Source organism: Phocoena phocoena, chromosome 11, assembly GCF_963924675.1.
Source record: "Phocoena phocoena chromosome 11, mPhoPho1.1, whole genome shotgun sequence".
Taxonomy (NCBI): Eukaryota; Metazoa; Chordata; class Mammalia; order Artiodactyla; family Phocoenidae; genus Phocoena; species Phocoena phocoena.
In genome coordinates, this window is record NC_089229.1 from 25,096,635 (window position 1) to 25,112,861 (window position 16,227).

Sequence of the window (16,227 nt, forward strand, 5' to 3'; positions counted from 1 at the left end):
GCTTCACGTCAAGTTTTCATGTGGCCCAGACTGCACCCCCTTATAGACGTGCAGACTTATTGCCACGTTTACAACAGGAGGTTTGTACCTCAGAGAAGCCGCTTAGCCTCACCTCCTCCCCATATGCACGTAGTACGTCACACTGCTTCTGTAAGGATTCGTGTACAACAGTTTAAATCGTTCCTAGAACCAGGTGAGTAATTTGCTTCGAATTTCATTTTTATTAAGCTTTTCCATTTTGCAGGCAGATTGGCCCAAGGACATTGGTGTGGTCTGAGAAAGAGCAGGTGGAAAAGTCTGCTTACGAATTTTCTGAGGTTCGTCATAAAGTTACCCTTTTTAACAACTGTGGTAGGTGGTAGATTTAAGATTTTGAGTATGAAATGCGGTGCTTTTAAGTAATGTAGTAAAAGAATCAAATAGTACATCTTATTTTAGGTGTTTGCAGTTGATGCATTTTGGGGTATCATTTTCATTTAAAATAAGCATCATTAATTCATAGCCTTCACAGAAAGCAATGTACACTTTAAAGAAATTTATTATGGCAATTTGTAAGACATACAAATATATATACATTAATTTTCCAGACTGAATCTATGCTTAAAATTGCAGAAGATCTGGGAGGCCCATATATTTGGGGGCAGTATGACCTATTGGTCCTGCCGCCATCCTTCCCTTATGGCGGCATGGAACATCCTTGCCTCACTTTTGTAACTCCTACTCTGCTGGTAAGTGTAAATTTTTCTTCGTTTGAAGTTGACTTTTCCTCAAACATAAACCTAGATATGAAGAGCCTTAGACTCCTAATAATAAAAAGACTTTTTTAAATAATAAAAGTCTTTTATTTATGTAACCCTTGTTTCTTATTTGACGCTTATTGTGGTTATTATCATCACCTCAACTTTCTAAAGAAAACAATTTGGCCATTTGGGAGAAAAGAACATAGTGTTCAAGGTGCTTTAGGATGCTGGGGGAGGAGGGCTATGTAACAACAGTCTATCGATGAATTGTGTGTCCAAAGAAACTATACCATTTACACTTGGCATATAGGTACTGGTTAAAAAACAAAGCACAACTCAGTTTACCATAACTAGGAAAGAATTAGCCCACAGTATATAGCTATATTTTATATGCCTTTGTTCGCTACTTTAAACCCTTCCTAGAACCAAGTGAGTAATGGATTAGCAACTAAATAAGTAAAACACACTATAGGACACTACAGACTTTTCTTAAATATACTGCAGGTAATAAGGAGTGAATGAAGGTACCTAAGAGTGAATAAGAGCGGATATAAAAAAATAGAAGAGGAGGGCTTCCCTGGTGGCGCAGTGGTTGAGGGTCCGCCTGCCGATGCAGGGGACACGGGTTCGTGCCCCGGTCCGGGAAGATCCCACATGCCGCGGAGCGGCTGGGCCCGTGAGCCATGGCCGCTGGGCCTGCGTGTCCGGAGCCTGTGCTCCGCTACGGGAGAGGCCACAACAGTGAGAGACCCGTGTACTGCAAAAAAAAAAAAAAAAAAAAAAAATAGAGAAGAAATGTTTCCCGCAAGTTAGAGACAGGTATACTGGCTCCTGTGGTATTGGAAAAATTCCCAAGATTAGGGAGAGAAAGAGTAATGCTATGTTTTAATCCTACATTTTAAAAAATTTCTTCAGTACATGTTGCTTTTGAACTCTTTGGAGTGCCACAGCAGAAGTACAGTGGACCATAAATGCTGGAATACTATGTCTTGACATAGGCAGTCTTTTAGATATAGTCTGTAATTTGATTTCTGAAATATGAAGGTAATCTTCTTCTTTTTTAGGCAGGTGACAAGTCACTCTCCAACGTAAGTTAAAATTTATTATCATGGTCTTATCCTCAAGAAGTATTAAGTGATTTTAAAATATCCATTGTGTCATTATATTGAAGACATGATTATAAAAGATAACTTGGGGATTCTAGTTGCAAGACATTACTACATAATCAGTAGGATTTAACAGATTTAAGAACATTTTAGGGTTTGATCTCTTATGTTTATGAAATATTTTTTAATGGAGGGATGTATCCATTTATTATTTTCTAAATAATATTTTGTTTCTAATTTTGTAAACTATACGATACTTTTTTTTTATCTTTGGCTAAACTGTGATTTTTTTTTTTTTGCTTAATTGAATAATTCCTTGAATATCTCAGCTGATGTTAAAAAAACTTGAACAATGTGGAAAACAATAAATTGAACAACGTGGAACTGGAAGAACTAGAATGCTTACGTAAGGAGTTATTTTAGGTTAAGATCATCAGTTTCACCATTAAGCACTTCTACTATTTCCTTTAGGTTATTGCACATGAAATATCTCATAGTTGGACAGGAAACCTAGTGACCAACAAAACTTGGGATCACTTTTGGTAAGATTTATTATTATTATTTCTTTATTGGTTCTGGTTACTGATTTCTTTCCCTGCCTTCCACCACCTTGAATTGGTTTGTGTGTATACCTTTGTTATCATCTCTTTGGTAGACAGGGATTTTTTAAAAATTCTGTAATACTTATCACAATGTCAGGTAGAATAGAGGTTTTCGGTTTGATGCTGTTTAGTTCCTGGTATGGTCACATTTTAATACGTGGACACATAAAACCAGAGCCCTGGCTTCATTTCCCCTGCTTCCATCTTCTGGGCTGGGCTTCCCATTGTTCTGAACTGAATGCAAGGAAGCCACGCAGAGCAGTCTGCTTAGACTTGAGTATTCATACTTTACAATTGCTTTGCTCTGTAGAAACACCAAAAAGAAAATACCTTGTTGATTGCAGTGCCTTTTTCTCTCAGCTGTATCAGTGTTTTTATTTTTCAATTATTTTCAGGTTAAATGAAGGACATACTGTATACTTGGAACGCCACATTTGTGGACGGTTGTTCGGTGAAAAGTTCAGACATTTTCATGCTCTGGGAGGATGGGGAGAACTCCAGAACTCGGTAAATGAGTCATACTTTTAAAAGCATTCATCCCAAGTTGTGTAGATGTTCAAAAATTCAGTTTGTAAAGCAGCTTTACTAAGTAGCAGTAAGAAAGTCATTTTTACCAGTGTGGGAAATCAAGCAGATACTGGTATGATGTTCTGTTGTTACCTGTTAGTCATTATCCTGTGTAAGGTCATGTTCATGACCAGTAGGACCTCACTGGGGCTTTGCAATAATATAGTTGGTGACTCTGTTTGAATTTTATTTGGTGTATTTATGTCATTTTTAAATGCTCTCTCCTGAGAGCTGAATTTGCTAACCAGGCATTAAAACATTTTTCTAGTCTTTTATTGAGCAAGAAATATCACGGAACCTTGTGCTAGTAGACATTCCATTAATAGACTTCCAGAAATGTATACTAACATATCCTACAGTTTCCAGTCTCTAGTTTAAGTTCTAAATTCCCCTAAAGTTATGCCACGGAGTGTAGTAACACTTCTTAGTAGCTTGTGTACATGGTGGTAACCAGACTTCATATTTGAACATTCCTCTAATTTTGCGTCTCACAGATAAAGACTTTTGGAGAGACACATCCTTTCACCAAACTTGTGGTTGATCTGACGAACGTAGACCCTGATGTGGCTTATTCTTCAGTTCCCTATGAGAAGGGCTTTGCTTTACTCTTTTACCTTGAACAGCTTCTTGGAGGACCAGGCAAGCAGTTGGCATTTTCTGATTTTTTTGTTTTGAGGGTAACAGAAAGAATTTTTAACTGTTGCTTTTGCTCCATTTTATTCTTCCAGTTCATTTTTTATGTAGCTGCTAAAGAAATCTGTATCGTTTTCTAATGTTTCCTCTCCACTTAAAACCTTGACTAACCTCTGCATTCTAAATTATGCTGCTTGACTTATAAAAAGCTCATCAGTATTTTAAAAATTAGGAAACTAGTATGTGCTCATTGAAAAAAATTTTGTGTGGTACAGAAATTTGTCAGAGTCATAAGTGAGAGTCCTTCAGTTTGGTGTGTATGGCTCCAGATCTTTTTCAAAGTTAAGTGGACAGACATATATACATATATATACATATAGTTACTTTAATTACAGAAAATGGATCATACTATATATTTCTTCTACATTTATTTTTTAATTCAACAATATTTTACATACATCCTTCCATGTCAGAACTTACAAATCTATCTTGTGCTTTTTAATGCCATCATAGTATCTCATTATATATGTGTGCTGAGTTTACGTATCCTTCCCCATTGATGGGCATTTAAAAGTACTCTCCTTAGTCAATGGACTTTGAATGGATCCATTCTGTCTGTCCAATCTTATTTTCCTCTTTTCAAGTTATACAAAGATCGTTGGTCTTGGAACTTGTGTCGTGTATTCCTTTTTTGTGTCTTGTGTCATCCCCTTACCTCTAATTAGGATTTCTCTTCTGCCTTCCAACAAATTACGTATGTTCTTCAAGGTACAACTTAAGTCCTACCTCTGTTTTTGAACATTCTTTTACTCTTAAAGTCCTCATTGGTTTCCCTATTTTCTGAATGTTCTCTGTTCTCCGTGGTTTGGTACAATGCAAGGCACCAAAGAATGTGTTAACTAATTACCTTTCTATTAATTGACTTCTTTTCTTCTTTTTGAAAAACTCCTAGAGGTTTTCCTAGGATTCTTAAAGGCTTATGTTGAGAAATTTTCCTACAAGAGCATAACCACTGATGACTGGAAGGATTTCCTGTATTCCCACTTTAAGGATAAGGTTGGATTCTGAAACCTTTCTTATTGTGCATGTTCAATATGTCTTTATTTAATGGCTATTTGTTAGGTTGATTTGAATTACTTAATAGTAGTATTAGTTTAGAATTTAAGATTCAATCTTTCATTCAGTGTTTTCCTGTTTAAAATGTGATCTCAACAGTATGAACTAATGTGTAGAATTTTCCTATTTCAGAGCAATCTACAGTGGTGTGTTTCAGAAATTTGTGTGTACTTAATTTTCCTATTTTATTTAAAAGAACATTACTGATTAACATAAATTTATTTTCGAAAAGAGACTTAGAAATTATCTTGACATGTCGGTGTAGACAAAATTATAGATTTGAGGTCCTAAAAGTCAGTTTTAGATTTTTTTTTTTTTTTTTCAAGAGAAAAGATTGTTCTGTAGCAAACTGGGTGTTCCTTCTGTTCTCAGGTTGATATTCTAAATCAAGTTGATTGGAACGCCTGGCTGTACTCTCCTGGACTGCCCCCTGTGAAGCCCAAGTCAGTACTTACCTACTAACGCTCTTCCTTCTCATTCTCCTAAATCCTAGAGCTCCTGAAAATATCTGAAAGGGTTTTATGCCTTCCTTAAGCTATTACTAGTTTGTGATGAGAGTTGAGTTCATAGGAGTTAGAACCTTAACGCTGAGGTCCAAAAAGTCATTTCCATGATATTATAAATATAAATTAGTTCAGTTCATTGCAGGTAATTATTGAGTGCCCCCTTTCTGCACAAGGATGGTGAGAGATACAGAAAAGGAAAAGATATTGCCCTTTCCTTGAAAACGTTTGCAGTAAGAAAAATAACATAGAAGCATCATGTCCCTCATTACAACAGTGTCATAAGTTACCACCCTCACTTCCAGAGGAGGACATGAGGCTCAGCTAGGGTAACGTGTCTTGCTGAATGCTGCACAGCAAGTCATGAGAGTTGAGATTCAAATCCTCGTCATCGTAAACGCTCCATTACGCTGTCTTTTAAACTAAACACCTTCCTCAAATCAGGGACCTGAACCCTGGTCTTCCAAGAATCGTATTGGGAGATGCTAACTACCCCATGTTGCAGCCAGGAACTTGCTGCTCCCTCCACCCTTTACCCACTTAATTCCAATCACAACTCAAGAACCACTTCCTCACGAAAGCGTTCCTTGACCTCTCTAACTAGGCCAAGTCTCCCGTTTCGGGTTTCTCGATGCTGTGTGTCGCCTCTTCACAGCTCCACAGTCGTAATCTTAGATTTGTGTGAGTGAGTATTAAGTCTTTCTCCTCCACTACATTGAAGCACTATGAGAAACAGGGCTCATACCTGATTCACTCATAACTTTTCTTAGGACCCTGCCCTAAGTAAGGGTTGCTTCCCCTTCCCTGGGCTAGTCCTTATTTAATTTTTTTCATTACAATGAGAAGGAAGTTTCAGGCACCAAGAAACAGACCAGCCAAAGGTCTTTTTTTTACTCTCCTGGTGTTCCTTATGAGATCAGTGCTGTCATGTTCTAATTGAAGGTGAGGAACTGCCTGCACAGTCAAGGACCTCTGGTCCCACTTGGTCTTGAGGGCAAACAGAAGGGCTTGCCTACTGTCCACAGCCCACTTCATGAAGATAAACTGGAAGCTGACTCAAAGAAGGTCACTGCTTTGACCCCTTTATTATCTCCCCCAGGGCACAAACTCTCTGAAAGCAAGTTCAGTGGTCACTTCTAATCAAAACTTCCCTCATTTAGGCCCTGCAGGGCAGGTACCCCTCTGTTCTCTACCAGTAACATTTCACAGCAAGTAAGCATGACTTATGGACAAAGAAGGATGTTTTACAAGAATTTTGCACACATTACATGGTCTCCTGCATTGCTGCAAAATGTATGACTTGTTTTCCAAGTTGAGAACACATAAACCTTAGCACAGCTTGCTTTGCTTAATGGTCAGAGTTCGTGAATTCTGCTTTCTTCTGAAAAGAGAGGATCAAGATCACATGATTTCGGAGTCTCCCAAGGGTGTCACCGTTATTTCCCCATTGTCTAGAACAGTGCCTGTCACATAGCAGTTGCTCGCAGATCTGTTGGATGTTTAGACGGTTGGAACGACAGAAAGGAAAAGGCACGAGAGCAAGGACTTTGTGGTGTTTACCACGTTGTCCTGAGTGCCTGGAACTGTTCCTACCAGCCGGGAAACAATACGCTCAACTCAGCCCCAGCCCCTTCAGCGTACTGCAGAAGCATGTGACGGTCTCTGCTGAGATGTTCTGGCATTCTCTCCAAAGAATAATCCAGGGTTTCATTAATTTGGTATCCAGTTGGATTTCCGTGTTCTTAGAGGAGACCAGTAATCTTTAAGTCAGGTAGAAGATTTCCTATTTCCATCACTCTGGAGTTGTTTATCTTTATTTTCAAAGAACTTTGAAATTTAAGTACGTTCTGTAACTTCAAAATGGCATTGATGCAAAAGCATGTGTCTTTTTATAAAATGTAATCTCTAATATTCTGAATCTTTGCAGCTATGATATGACTCTGACAAATGCTTGTATTGCCTTAAGTCAAAGATGGATTACTGTGAGTAGTAATGTATGATTTTTGACTCCTTTTTGAATTGTACAAATGTGTCTCTACTCAATGAAGTGGGGGAGTGGTGCTTTACTTATGAACTCATGTATTTGGAGTTACTATTCCTAAGTCAAGTTTATCCAAAATGATATTATACCAGCCCTCAATGTGTAAAGTTAAGTTTGAGGGGGGAAACAAATGGATGTTGATGGTATTAGTTCTGATTTTTCTTGCTCTTAAAAGGGAAAGGGGTGGGGGAATATAGGCCTCTTAGAGGAGAGTAAGTGATTTTTAGGAAAGATGAACGGGCTCTTAGAAGAATAGATAGGGAGGTATGATAGTTTGCACCAAATTTTGTCTGGGTGTGGAGAATAAGAGAGGAGTAGAAAGCTCCAGGTATTGGGAGACCCATTAAGGGTCAGAGGAAGGAAGAGAAACCAACTCAGGAGTAAGGCAAATTGGGAAAATGGAACAAGAAACCATGGCAAAAGAGACCCTAATTTTAAATAAAATATAAACATCTTTTTGGAGATTCTCATAACATCATAACAAAGTTAGAGCATTACTGACTTTTTAGATCTAAGTTCAAGATTTTTTTGTAAGCAAATATAAAATCTAACAACTTCTGGGCTTCCCTGGTGGAGCAGCGGTTGAGAATCTGCCTGCTAATGCAGGGGACATGGGTTCGAACCCTGGTCTGGGAGGATCCCACATGCCGCGGAGCAACTAGGCCCGTGAGCCACAACTACTGAGCCTGCATGTCTGGAGCCTGTGCTCCGCAACAAGCGAGTCCGCGATAGTGAGAGGCCCGCGCACCGCGATGAAGAGTGGCCCCCGCCTGCCACAACTAGAGAAAGCCCTCGCACAGAAACAAAGACCCAACACAGCAAAAATAAATTAATAAACTCCTACCCCCAACATCTAAAAAAAAAAAAATTCTAACAACTTCTTATCAGAGCAGTAGGCTGGTTGTACACATATGTACCTCCTCTGTCAATACTTTGCCCTCCCCATCTCAGCCTTCTCTCTACCCACCTTGCCCTGCCATGTAACCATGACCATGAACTTTGGTTTATCATTCCCCTGCTCTTTGTTTTTACCACTAATAAATATATCCTCAATAGGTAGTTTAAATTTGCATGTTTTTGAGCAGAGAATGAGATCTGTAAGTTTTAATATTTAGGTGAGGTTCTTAAGAGGGAGGAAGTTCTGATATTAAGGGTGGTTTTTTTTGTTTGTTTTTTTGTTTTTTTTTGCAGTACACAGGCCTCTCACCGTTGCCGCCTCCCCCATCGCGGAGCACAGGCTCCAGACGCGCAGCCCCAGGGGCCATGGCCCACGGGCCCAGCCGCTCCGCGGCATGTGGGATCCTCCCGGACCGGGGCACGAACCCGCGTCCTTAAGGGTGTTTTGAAGGGGGAGGAAGATGTAAAATAATGATTCTTTACAAGGATGTATATGCATACATTAAATTTTCTGGAAGGATATACATATTAATATAGGTTCCTGAGGAGTGGGACTTGGAGACAGGGAGCAAAAGCAAAGGAATTTTTCATTTGGTCCTATTTGATTTTTTTTTTAACCTTTGCATATATTTCTTTTAAAGTTAAAAGAAACCCTAGTTTAAAACTATTTTAAAAGATTTTTAAAATTTTTAAAAGATTTTTAAAATACTTATTTTGATAAGCTTTTTTTAATGTTCCTCAATCATTTCCTCAAAGATAATCTGCAGTGAATCCTAAATTGAAAAGTACAGACCCACTTTTCTTTTTCCTTAAATGATTTCCAAGATTAAGTGGGGAAAACAGAATGTGTGAAGATGAAGGGAAAGATCTGTTTGTGGCCTTACGAGTTCATTAGTGTGATATTTAAAAGAATATGCAATTTGATTATTTACCCACATTTTCAAATTGGCCTATAAACAGTTGACATGCTTTTTTTGTAGCATTTCTTTGCTTTGGAAATCTATATATCGTGAATTGTACAGACGTTGTCAAAAGTTTCCTCCACCGTTACTATTAATAGTCTAATTTGTCTTAAGTAATATAGATTTAGGAGTCATATCAGCTCTTTAAGTTATAGTTATGCCATCTCAGAATGATTAAAATAGCTAACGTTCAAATTTATTTTTTATAATCTTATACATCCTTGTATTTCTCTTTCTTAACTTTTACTTTTATGTCAGATAAACCAATACATATTATTGAATCGTACACGAATGGCAGAGTAATCAGGCAACATTTATTTCAGGGCAAAGAAGATGATTTAAATTTGTTCAGCTCAGCAGACCTAAAAGACTTCTCTTCTCATCAGGTGAATGAATTTTTAGCACAGATGCTCCAGAAAGTAAGTACTAGCTCAAAATATTAGAAATGTAAATGGGCATAAAGGCACAGCATTTATGGTTGAACCCCACTTGGAAAAAATATCCATGTGGAAACTAACAGAAAAAATGGTTTGGTAAAATCCATTCGTTTACTTAAAAACATTTGTTGAATGCCTGCTATGTTTAGTATTGTACTGAATATAAAAATACGTAAGAAAGAAATATGCCGGGTCCTCAAAAAGTTTATAATCTAGTAGGAAAGGTCTCAAGTGCAAAATTTAGCAATAAAAGGAGGGATTTTAGGTGTCATTTGAGAAAAAAGCGAAGAAGGACTCCCTTCCAACTGGGGTAATCAGGAAGGATTTCGGAGGAGTGCGGCTTGATTTGAGAAGAGCAGGGTCAGCAGGGAGATAGAAGGAGCAGCAAGTGACAGAGCGTGGCCCGAGGAGGAAGTCGTGGCCCTGGGAAAGAGGTTAATGAAGAGAACGCTAGAAACACTGCTGGGATCTGATGTGCTGTGTCTTGAATGCCAAGCTAAGAATGTTAGATTTGATTCCAGGCAGTCGCAGAGGATTTAACATTTTTAACAGGAGAGTCATCTGATGAAATGGTGGATTATGAAGACCATTCCTCTGGTGTTGGGGAGGCTGGATTGACATGAGGAACGCTGGGGGTGAAGTTAGTTGGGAGACTCAGAGGAGTACAGGACAGGCTGGAGGGAGCTGGCGGGAAGGGAAAGAGCAGGACAGTGAGAGGGAGAACACACGGGATGGAGCATCGGGTTTGGGGACTGACTGGGTTGGGGGTTAACAGGAAGGAGTCCAAGCAGATTTGCAGGTTTCAAAGCCAGGTGACTAAACGAATATGCGAAGCTGAGAGGAGATGCTGTATGTTGAGAGGGAGGTAGTGATGGGGTCTTTACTATTACATGACAGGGAGCTCTTAGGTCTAAAGACCTTGGGAGGGATGGAAGAAGACTTTGAACAGAATTTCCTATGGAACTGATGCAAAATGAGGATCAGGAATTTAAAGCAACCGGAGTCTTAGAGAACCCATTAGTGCATGAAGCCGTCACCGCGGTTTCACACATTCCTGGAGCCACGAAGAATGAAAGCATGAGAGAAAGCATGATGCGCCGACTTGCGAGCAGGCACAGCAAACGTGGGAAAGTAACGAGGTGACCTAGGAGGTGACCTTAACCAGCCCTCCTATCCGGCTGGACTTGGAGATTGGTTGAAACGAAACAATCTGGGAAGGGTCCAAGCAGTCAGTGAGAGCCGAGTGTGGGTGACCGTCCTGTAAGACGCGGAAGCGGCTGGAGCGGGAGGTTTCCATCTACCACGTGATTCCTCCGCCTGCGTCCCGCGGGCTCCGCCTGCCCAAACTGAGCGCTGCTTTCTCTCCTTCACCCAAGCTTGTGCTCCCTTTAGCGCGGGTTAACCTGGGCACGGGAGTTTATGAACCCCCTGAAACTGTACATACAACTTGGTGTTTATACGGTAAATGTATCCCACCCGCCTCAGGAAAGGGTCCGTATTAGGCATCAGATTCTGAAAAGGGTCTGTAATATAAAAGTTTAAAAACTGCTATTTTGTAGGGGTATAGATCATTCAAAAGGGATTTCGGAGGAAACATACAAAGATAAAGCTGGGGGAATCAGTGAGGAAAAAATTAACTGTGATTGAATCTGGAGAACAGGATAAATTTAAGATATTTAAGGTATAAGGAAGAACCTGAAAGACTCTGGAGAGGTTCGGAAAGTGAGTGTTTACATATACCAGAGAGTACTGCTCATTTACCTCTCCATGTACCTCGCAAATTAAATTGTCCCTTGGCTCCTAGTAGAATATCCTTATTCAGAATAAATTTGCACAAAATTTATTTTAGTGTGCATTTGTTTCTTTTATCTAACTTATTTCTATTTTATAAAATATTGAGGATTTTAATCTGGCTAAGAATTTCTCTCCAGCTCCTTTCTTCCAAGGAATCCTGTTGAAATGATACATTATACTTCTTTATTTTGCTCTAGGCACCTCTTCCATTGGGGCACATAAAGCGAATGCAAGAGGTGTACAACTTCAATGCCATTAACAATTCTGAAATACGATTCAGGTACATCATTTTAACTTGTCTCTGTGGAAGAAAGTGGAAAACTAGTTTAAAAAGTGGAGAAAGGGAAAGCAGCGTATGAGACATACATACATGAGTCTTGAAAAATCCTTTTCAAATTTACTGCATCTATATACATAATTATAATGGTCTTTAAGGAGTAGTTGCAATATCTGTAAGATGATAGTACTAATTTTTTTGTTAGAATTTATTCTAAGCTTCTCTTGCCTTTAAAAAAATTAGAATTAAAGATTCATTGGTAAATAGGCATTCTTCCTCTTGGACTCTGAAATGGGAATAGTTAGAAATCTTTGATTCTGTTCATCTTTTTTAATTCAACTTTGTAGCGTGAGCTTAAATCAAAGTTTTATTCCTTCCGAAATTGCATATGTAAGGTCTATAGGCACCTACATAATCCAAACCCTTTAAAACGTATGATCTTTTTCAAGAACAAACTATTCTTCTTTCTCTTCTCCAATTATTGAATGGTATGTATAAGGATTTGAGATTCTCAGAATAAAGACATAACATAAAGTGGTGTACAGTGTAAGTATAATGGGATTATTCATCATTACAAAAGTAATTTTCAGGTATACCTGTCATATCCTGCTTCTTTCTCCTCATTTCCTACCCCATACCCCCTAAAAACCCTCCTTTTAGATGGTTACGACTCTGCATTCAATCGAAATGGGAGGAAGCAATTCCTTTGGCTCTAAAAATGGCGACTGAACAAGGAAGAATGAAGTTTACACGACCCTTATTCAAGTAAGAACCAAGTCTCACTATGCTTTGACTTCATATAAGGAATGGGGAAGGAAAATCTTAAACAGATGTTTTTGATGTTGCTAAAATACTTTGAAAAAATGCAATCTAAAAATAATATTTTTAAATTTGTTAAGGATTATAGATACAATTTTGGAATAGGAATTAACACTTCTAAATATTTAAAGTTTGAGATGATTTCATTAGTTTTTTAGAAGGATTATATATGGATTACCTATTATATGGATTACCTATTATGGGCCAAATAGGGTTAGACCCTGGTGAAAAGGAAATAAATCGAAGATAATCTTATATACACAAAAAGATCTTTAAAAGCAAGTAGAAGATGAGTAGGGAAAGACAAGAAAAAAGTGTCTGAAGTTAAATGCAAGAAGGATCAAACAGGTAAAGCCAAACCTTTTTGATTCAAATGTTGCAATAAGGTAGACTAGGTTGCTTGACGTATATTAAAGGAATGCTTGATAAAAGTGAAAAAAGTTGTATCTTGGCAACAAGATACAATTTAAGACTATCTCAGTGAAGTTGTTTTGACTATGAATTTGGCAGGAATTCTGAAAAAAATATAACCAAGACATAAATATCTATTATTAATCTGTTTGCAAGTATAATAAAATTTGCCGAAATAAGTCAAGTCATTAACCATCTTTCTTTTTTTTTTTTTTTTTAATGCAGGGACCTTGCTGCCTTTGACAAATCCCACGATCAAGCCATCCGTACCTACCAAGAGCACAAGGCGTGTATGCACCCCGTGACTGCCATGCTTGTGGGGAAAGATTTAAAAGTGGATTAAGGACCTGTCCATTGCTGATTTCAGACATTTCTCTTTTTAAAATTGAATTCATAAAGAAATACAAAATTTCAGCTCACATTGTAACTAAAAATGTCTTTTTATTGTTTGGTCAGTGATTTTTTTTTTTTTTTTTTTTTCATAAATAAAGCTGATCTATCTCCCTTCCCACCCCTGGTGGCATGTTCTTTGTAAAGAGAATTTTAGCAAAGTTTAACCTTTTGATTTATAAATGTTGATTTTTTCATTAATTTCATATTCATTTTCTCCCACTATGGTCACAAGATATGTCAACATGTTATTTACCTCTTATTTTAAGCTCTTTAATTTGCATCCGTTGCACACCAAAAATTCAACATAATTAGGATTTTGCTTTTTAAATAACCTTAAAGATAAATAGTTGGTTAGATTTGCTCATCACCCAGCTGGTGGACATAGGATGAATTCCCTTACCAAAATGTATAAACTAGTGGGAGCACTCTGCTTCTCATAACCGGATCCACCTGCTGTCCTGTTTTCCTGACCGTTAGGGTCAGATGGCCAACCTGAATACCACTGCTTCTCCCCTCAGTTATACCTGACAGTCTATTCAACCAGCCTCATCTCCTTAGTGGTCAGCAAACTTTCTCCATCCATAAACAGCATACAGCACAGAGAAAGAAAGAGTTAAAAATAACAATAACTTTATCCAAGTGAGAGAGTAACAAAGAACCCCTATGAATGTAATGTAGTGCCCCAGGGTGCCTCGGCACACAGTTTGGGAACCACTGTTGTATTAGTTAGGATTCTTTGATTGTAAGTGACAGCAACCCCAATGACTAGAAGTCAGAAAGGGAAAAGGAGGATTATACTAAGGATACAGGGGAGGGGGAGGTTACCAGAATCTGAGGACAGACAGAAGGGAACTGACACCAGGACAGCAGAGACGTCCATACTCTTACCTCCCATTTCTGTCTCTCTGGTCTACATTGTATAGTCTGGCTACCCCAGCTTTACTGTTGCCAATAGTTCTTACCACATGGAGAGACTGTCTCAATTCCAAACTCCCAAAGGTGAGGCTCTGACCTAGCTTTGGTCCACCCCTGGCCAAATAAACTCTAGCAAAGAGAAATAGTGTCTTAGAGCATAAATGTGGGTGGGGGCATATCATCGCTAAATACCCTCCAGAAGTGCTAATGTAGTATTTTTTTTAAAAAGTCTTAAATAGGAGGAAACACTCTGGCCTTCCTGTAATCCTGACTTCTCCCCTGTTCTCACTCTCCCAAATGGTTCTCTCCTTTTGGACATGTTTCTACACTGCAATGTGCTTCTATTTCTCAGGCTCTGCTCTCTCACTTGTCTCCACGCCAGGTATATCAGAGGAGAGAGTTCAGCTCAAATCCCTGGTATATAATCACAGTCGAAGTGACTAGACTTTAGCAAATCCATGGACCCAGATGATGCTTTTGGAGGCTCCCCCCCCCCATAAGTGTACCCCATACTCTAAGCTAATGTCATTTTTCAGTTACACTGATTAGTGATACTGAAAGTGAATTGGGGCAAGGGATGCTTGAGGGTGGTCTTGAAGGACGCTATGAAGGAGGAAGAGGTGCTACAGACAAATGTTTGTAGGGATTCACCTGGGGGCCACTCGGTAGAGTCTACACTTACTTCAGCTAATGAGCATATGTTGAATGTCTTTGTACCAAGCTGGATATACACATAATTTCTGGGTGAACAAAAATAAGTGATTTATGCATAACGCTAAAGAAAAAGCACCCCAGAGAAGGGCCACTTACCCCAATTGAAGCATTTAGGGAATGCTTCCTGGAGAAGAGAAGGCCTAAACTGAGTCTTAAGGAATAAGAAATATCTAGCCAAGCAAAGAAAGTTGGAAGTGTGTTCCATCTGGACGAAGAAAGAATAACATAAGTAAAGGTATTGACTTATGGGTTTTTTGTGTCATGAATTTGGACAGAGCCAGTAGAAATAGCTTGTCTCTGCTCTACGGTGTCTAGGGCCGGAGCTGGGAATCCTCAAACAGCTGGGCATGACTCAGATTGCTGGGAGCTGGTATGACCAGGTGGCTTCTTCCCTCACATGTCTGATGTCTGGCCTGGGATTACTCAAACTGGGCTCAGCTGGGGCCAGCAACTGGAGTGCTCAAGTAGATTGGGTTTTCTCATAGCACAGGGGATAGTTGGACTTCTTACTAATCTTTATACATCTGCATTCATCACCAGAGAGTTAAGCACCATGAAGGTGGAAGATGTATCTTATTTGTTTCATTCCCGGCACCTAGCATAGTGCTTGGGACGTAACAGGCATTCAAGAATTATGTGTTGGATGAGGTAATGGAGGAGGACAGAAAGTTAAGGTGCTTCACATCTAAGGGCCTCAGTTTTCGGAGACGTAGTTGGTAAGGGCTTCCTCTGAGAATTAGAGGAGGTAGCTATTGAGAAGGTCCTTGAGGAGGGGGATGACTGTTTGGGGAACTCTCTAAGGGGGAGGGGCATTAGGAGGCAGGGTCACCATCTACCCATCACAAGACTTTCTGTAGCAGAGCCTGCCTCTCCGGGTGAACACAGATGGAAGTTTGTTGTGATAACCCCGGGGGTGGGGGATGGGTGGCGGTTTATTCAGAGTGTAGGAATAGGGTTAGGGTTATAAAGGAATTTCAAAGTGCTGAAGAAAGTGGTCCAGGTGAGTAACTAGGGGACCAGCTTCCAAGGAAAGTAAGGGAGAAAGCCAGTGGCAAGTGCAGAGAAGAAGGCACTGACCGGAAGCCAGGTTCAAGGTCAGAGATGACTGATGTAAGGGGAGAACGGGAAGGCGAGGAGGCTGTGGTCAGAAGGTGGGGTACCGGAATTTAAGATTTCTTATGTGGATGAAATTCAGGTGATGATGAATTCCAGAGTGCGGTCAGGGTATAGGTGGCTGAAGTGCAAGTTTTAATGAAGCTCAAGGAGGGGCAGCTCTTTCTTTGTACACTTCCCCGGGAGG

The 16,227-nt window shown here is 39.4% G+C and overlaps 1 protein-coding gene across 5 annotated transcripts in view; it reads left to right on the forward strand.

Annotated features, from left to right (window-relative positions):
- Positions 1-13,416, forward strand: part of LTA4H (leukotriene A4 hydrolase) — a 28,709-nt gene extending 15,293 nt beyond the window's left edge. For 2 of the 5 annotated variants that reach the window (XM_065887862.1, XM_065887863.1), the window contains 13 exons: positions 245-317; positions 588-728; positions 1,805-1,828; positions 2,318-2,388; positions 2,844-2,955; positions 3,510-3,654; positions 4,601-4,704; positions 5,137-5,207; positions 7,195-7,249; positions 9,491-9,586; positions 11,596-11,678; positions 12,336-12,440; positions 13,131-13,248. In XM_065887862.1, coding sequence (XP_065743934.1) covers positions 245-317; positions 588-728; positions 1,805-1,828; positions 2,318-2,388; positions 2,844-2,955; positions 3,510-3,654; positions 4,601-4,704; positions 5,137-5,207; positions 7,195-7,249; positions 9,491-9,586; positions 11,596-11,678; positions 12,336-12,440; positions 13,131-13,248 — 1,198 coding nt within the window. Of the gene's footprint in view, positions 1-244; positions 318-587; positions 729-1,804; positions 1,829-2,317; positions 2,389-2,843; positions 2,956-3,509; positions 3,655-4,600; positions 4,705-5,136; positions 5,208-7,194; positions 7,250-9,490; positions 9,587-11,595; positions 11,679-12,335; positions 12,441-13,130 lie in introns of those variants that run through there. The other 3 variants (XM_065887860.1, XM_065887861.1, XM_065887864.1) reach the window with 3 other exon arrangements.
- Positions 13,417-16,227: the final 2,811 nt, after the last annotated feature.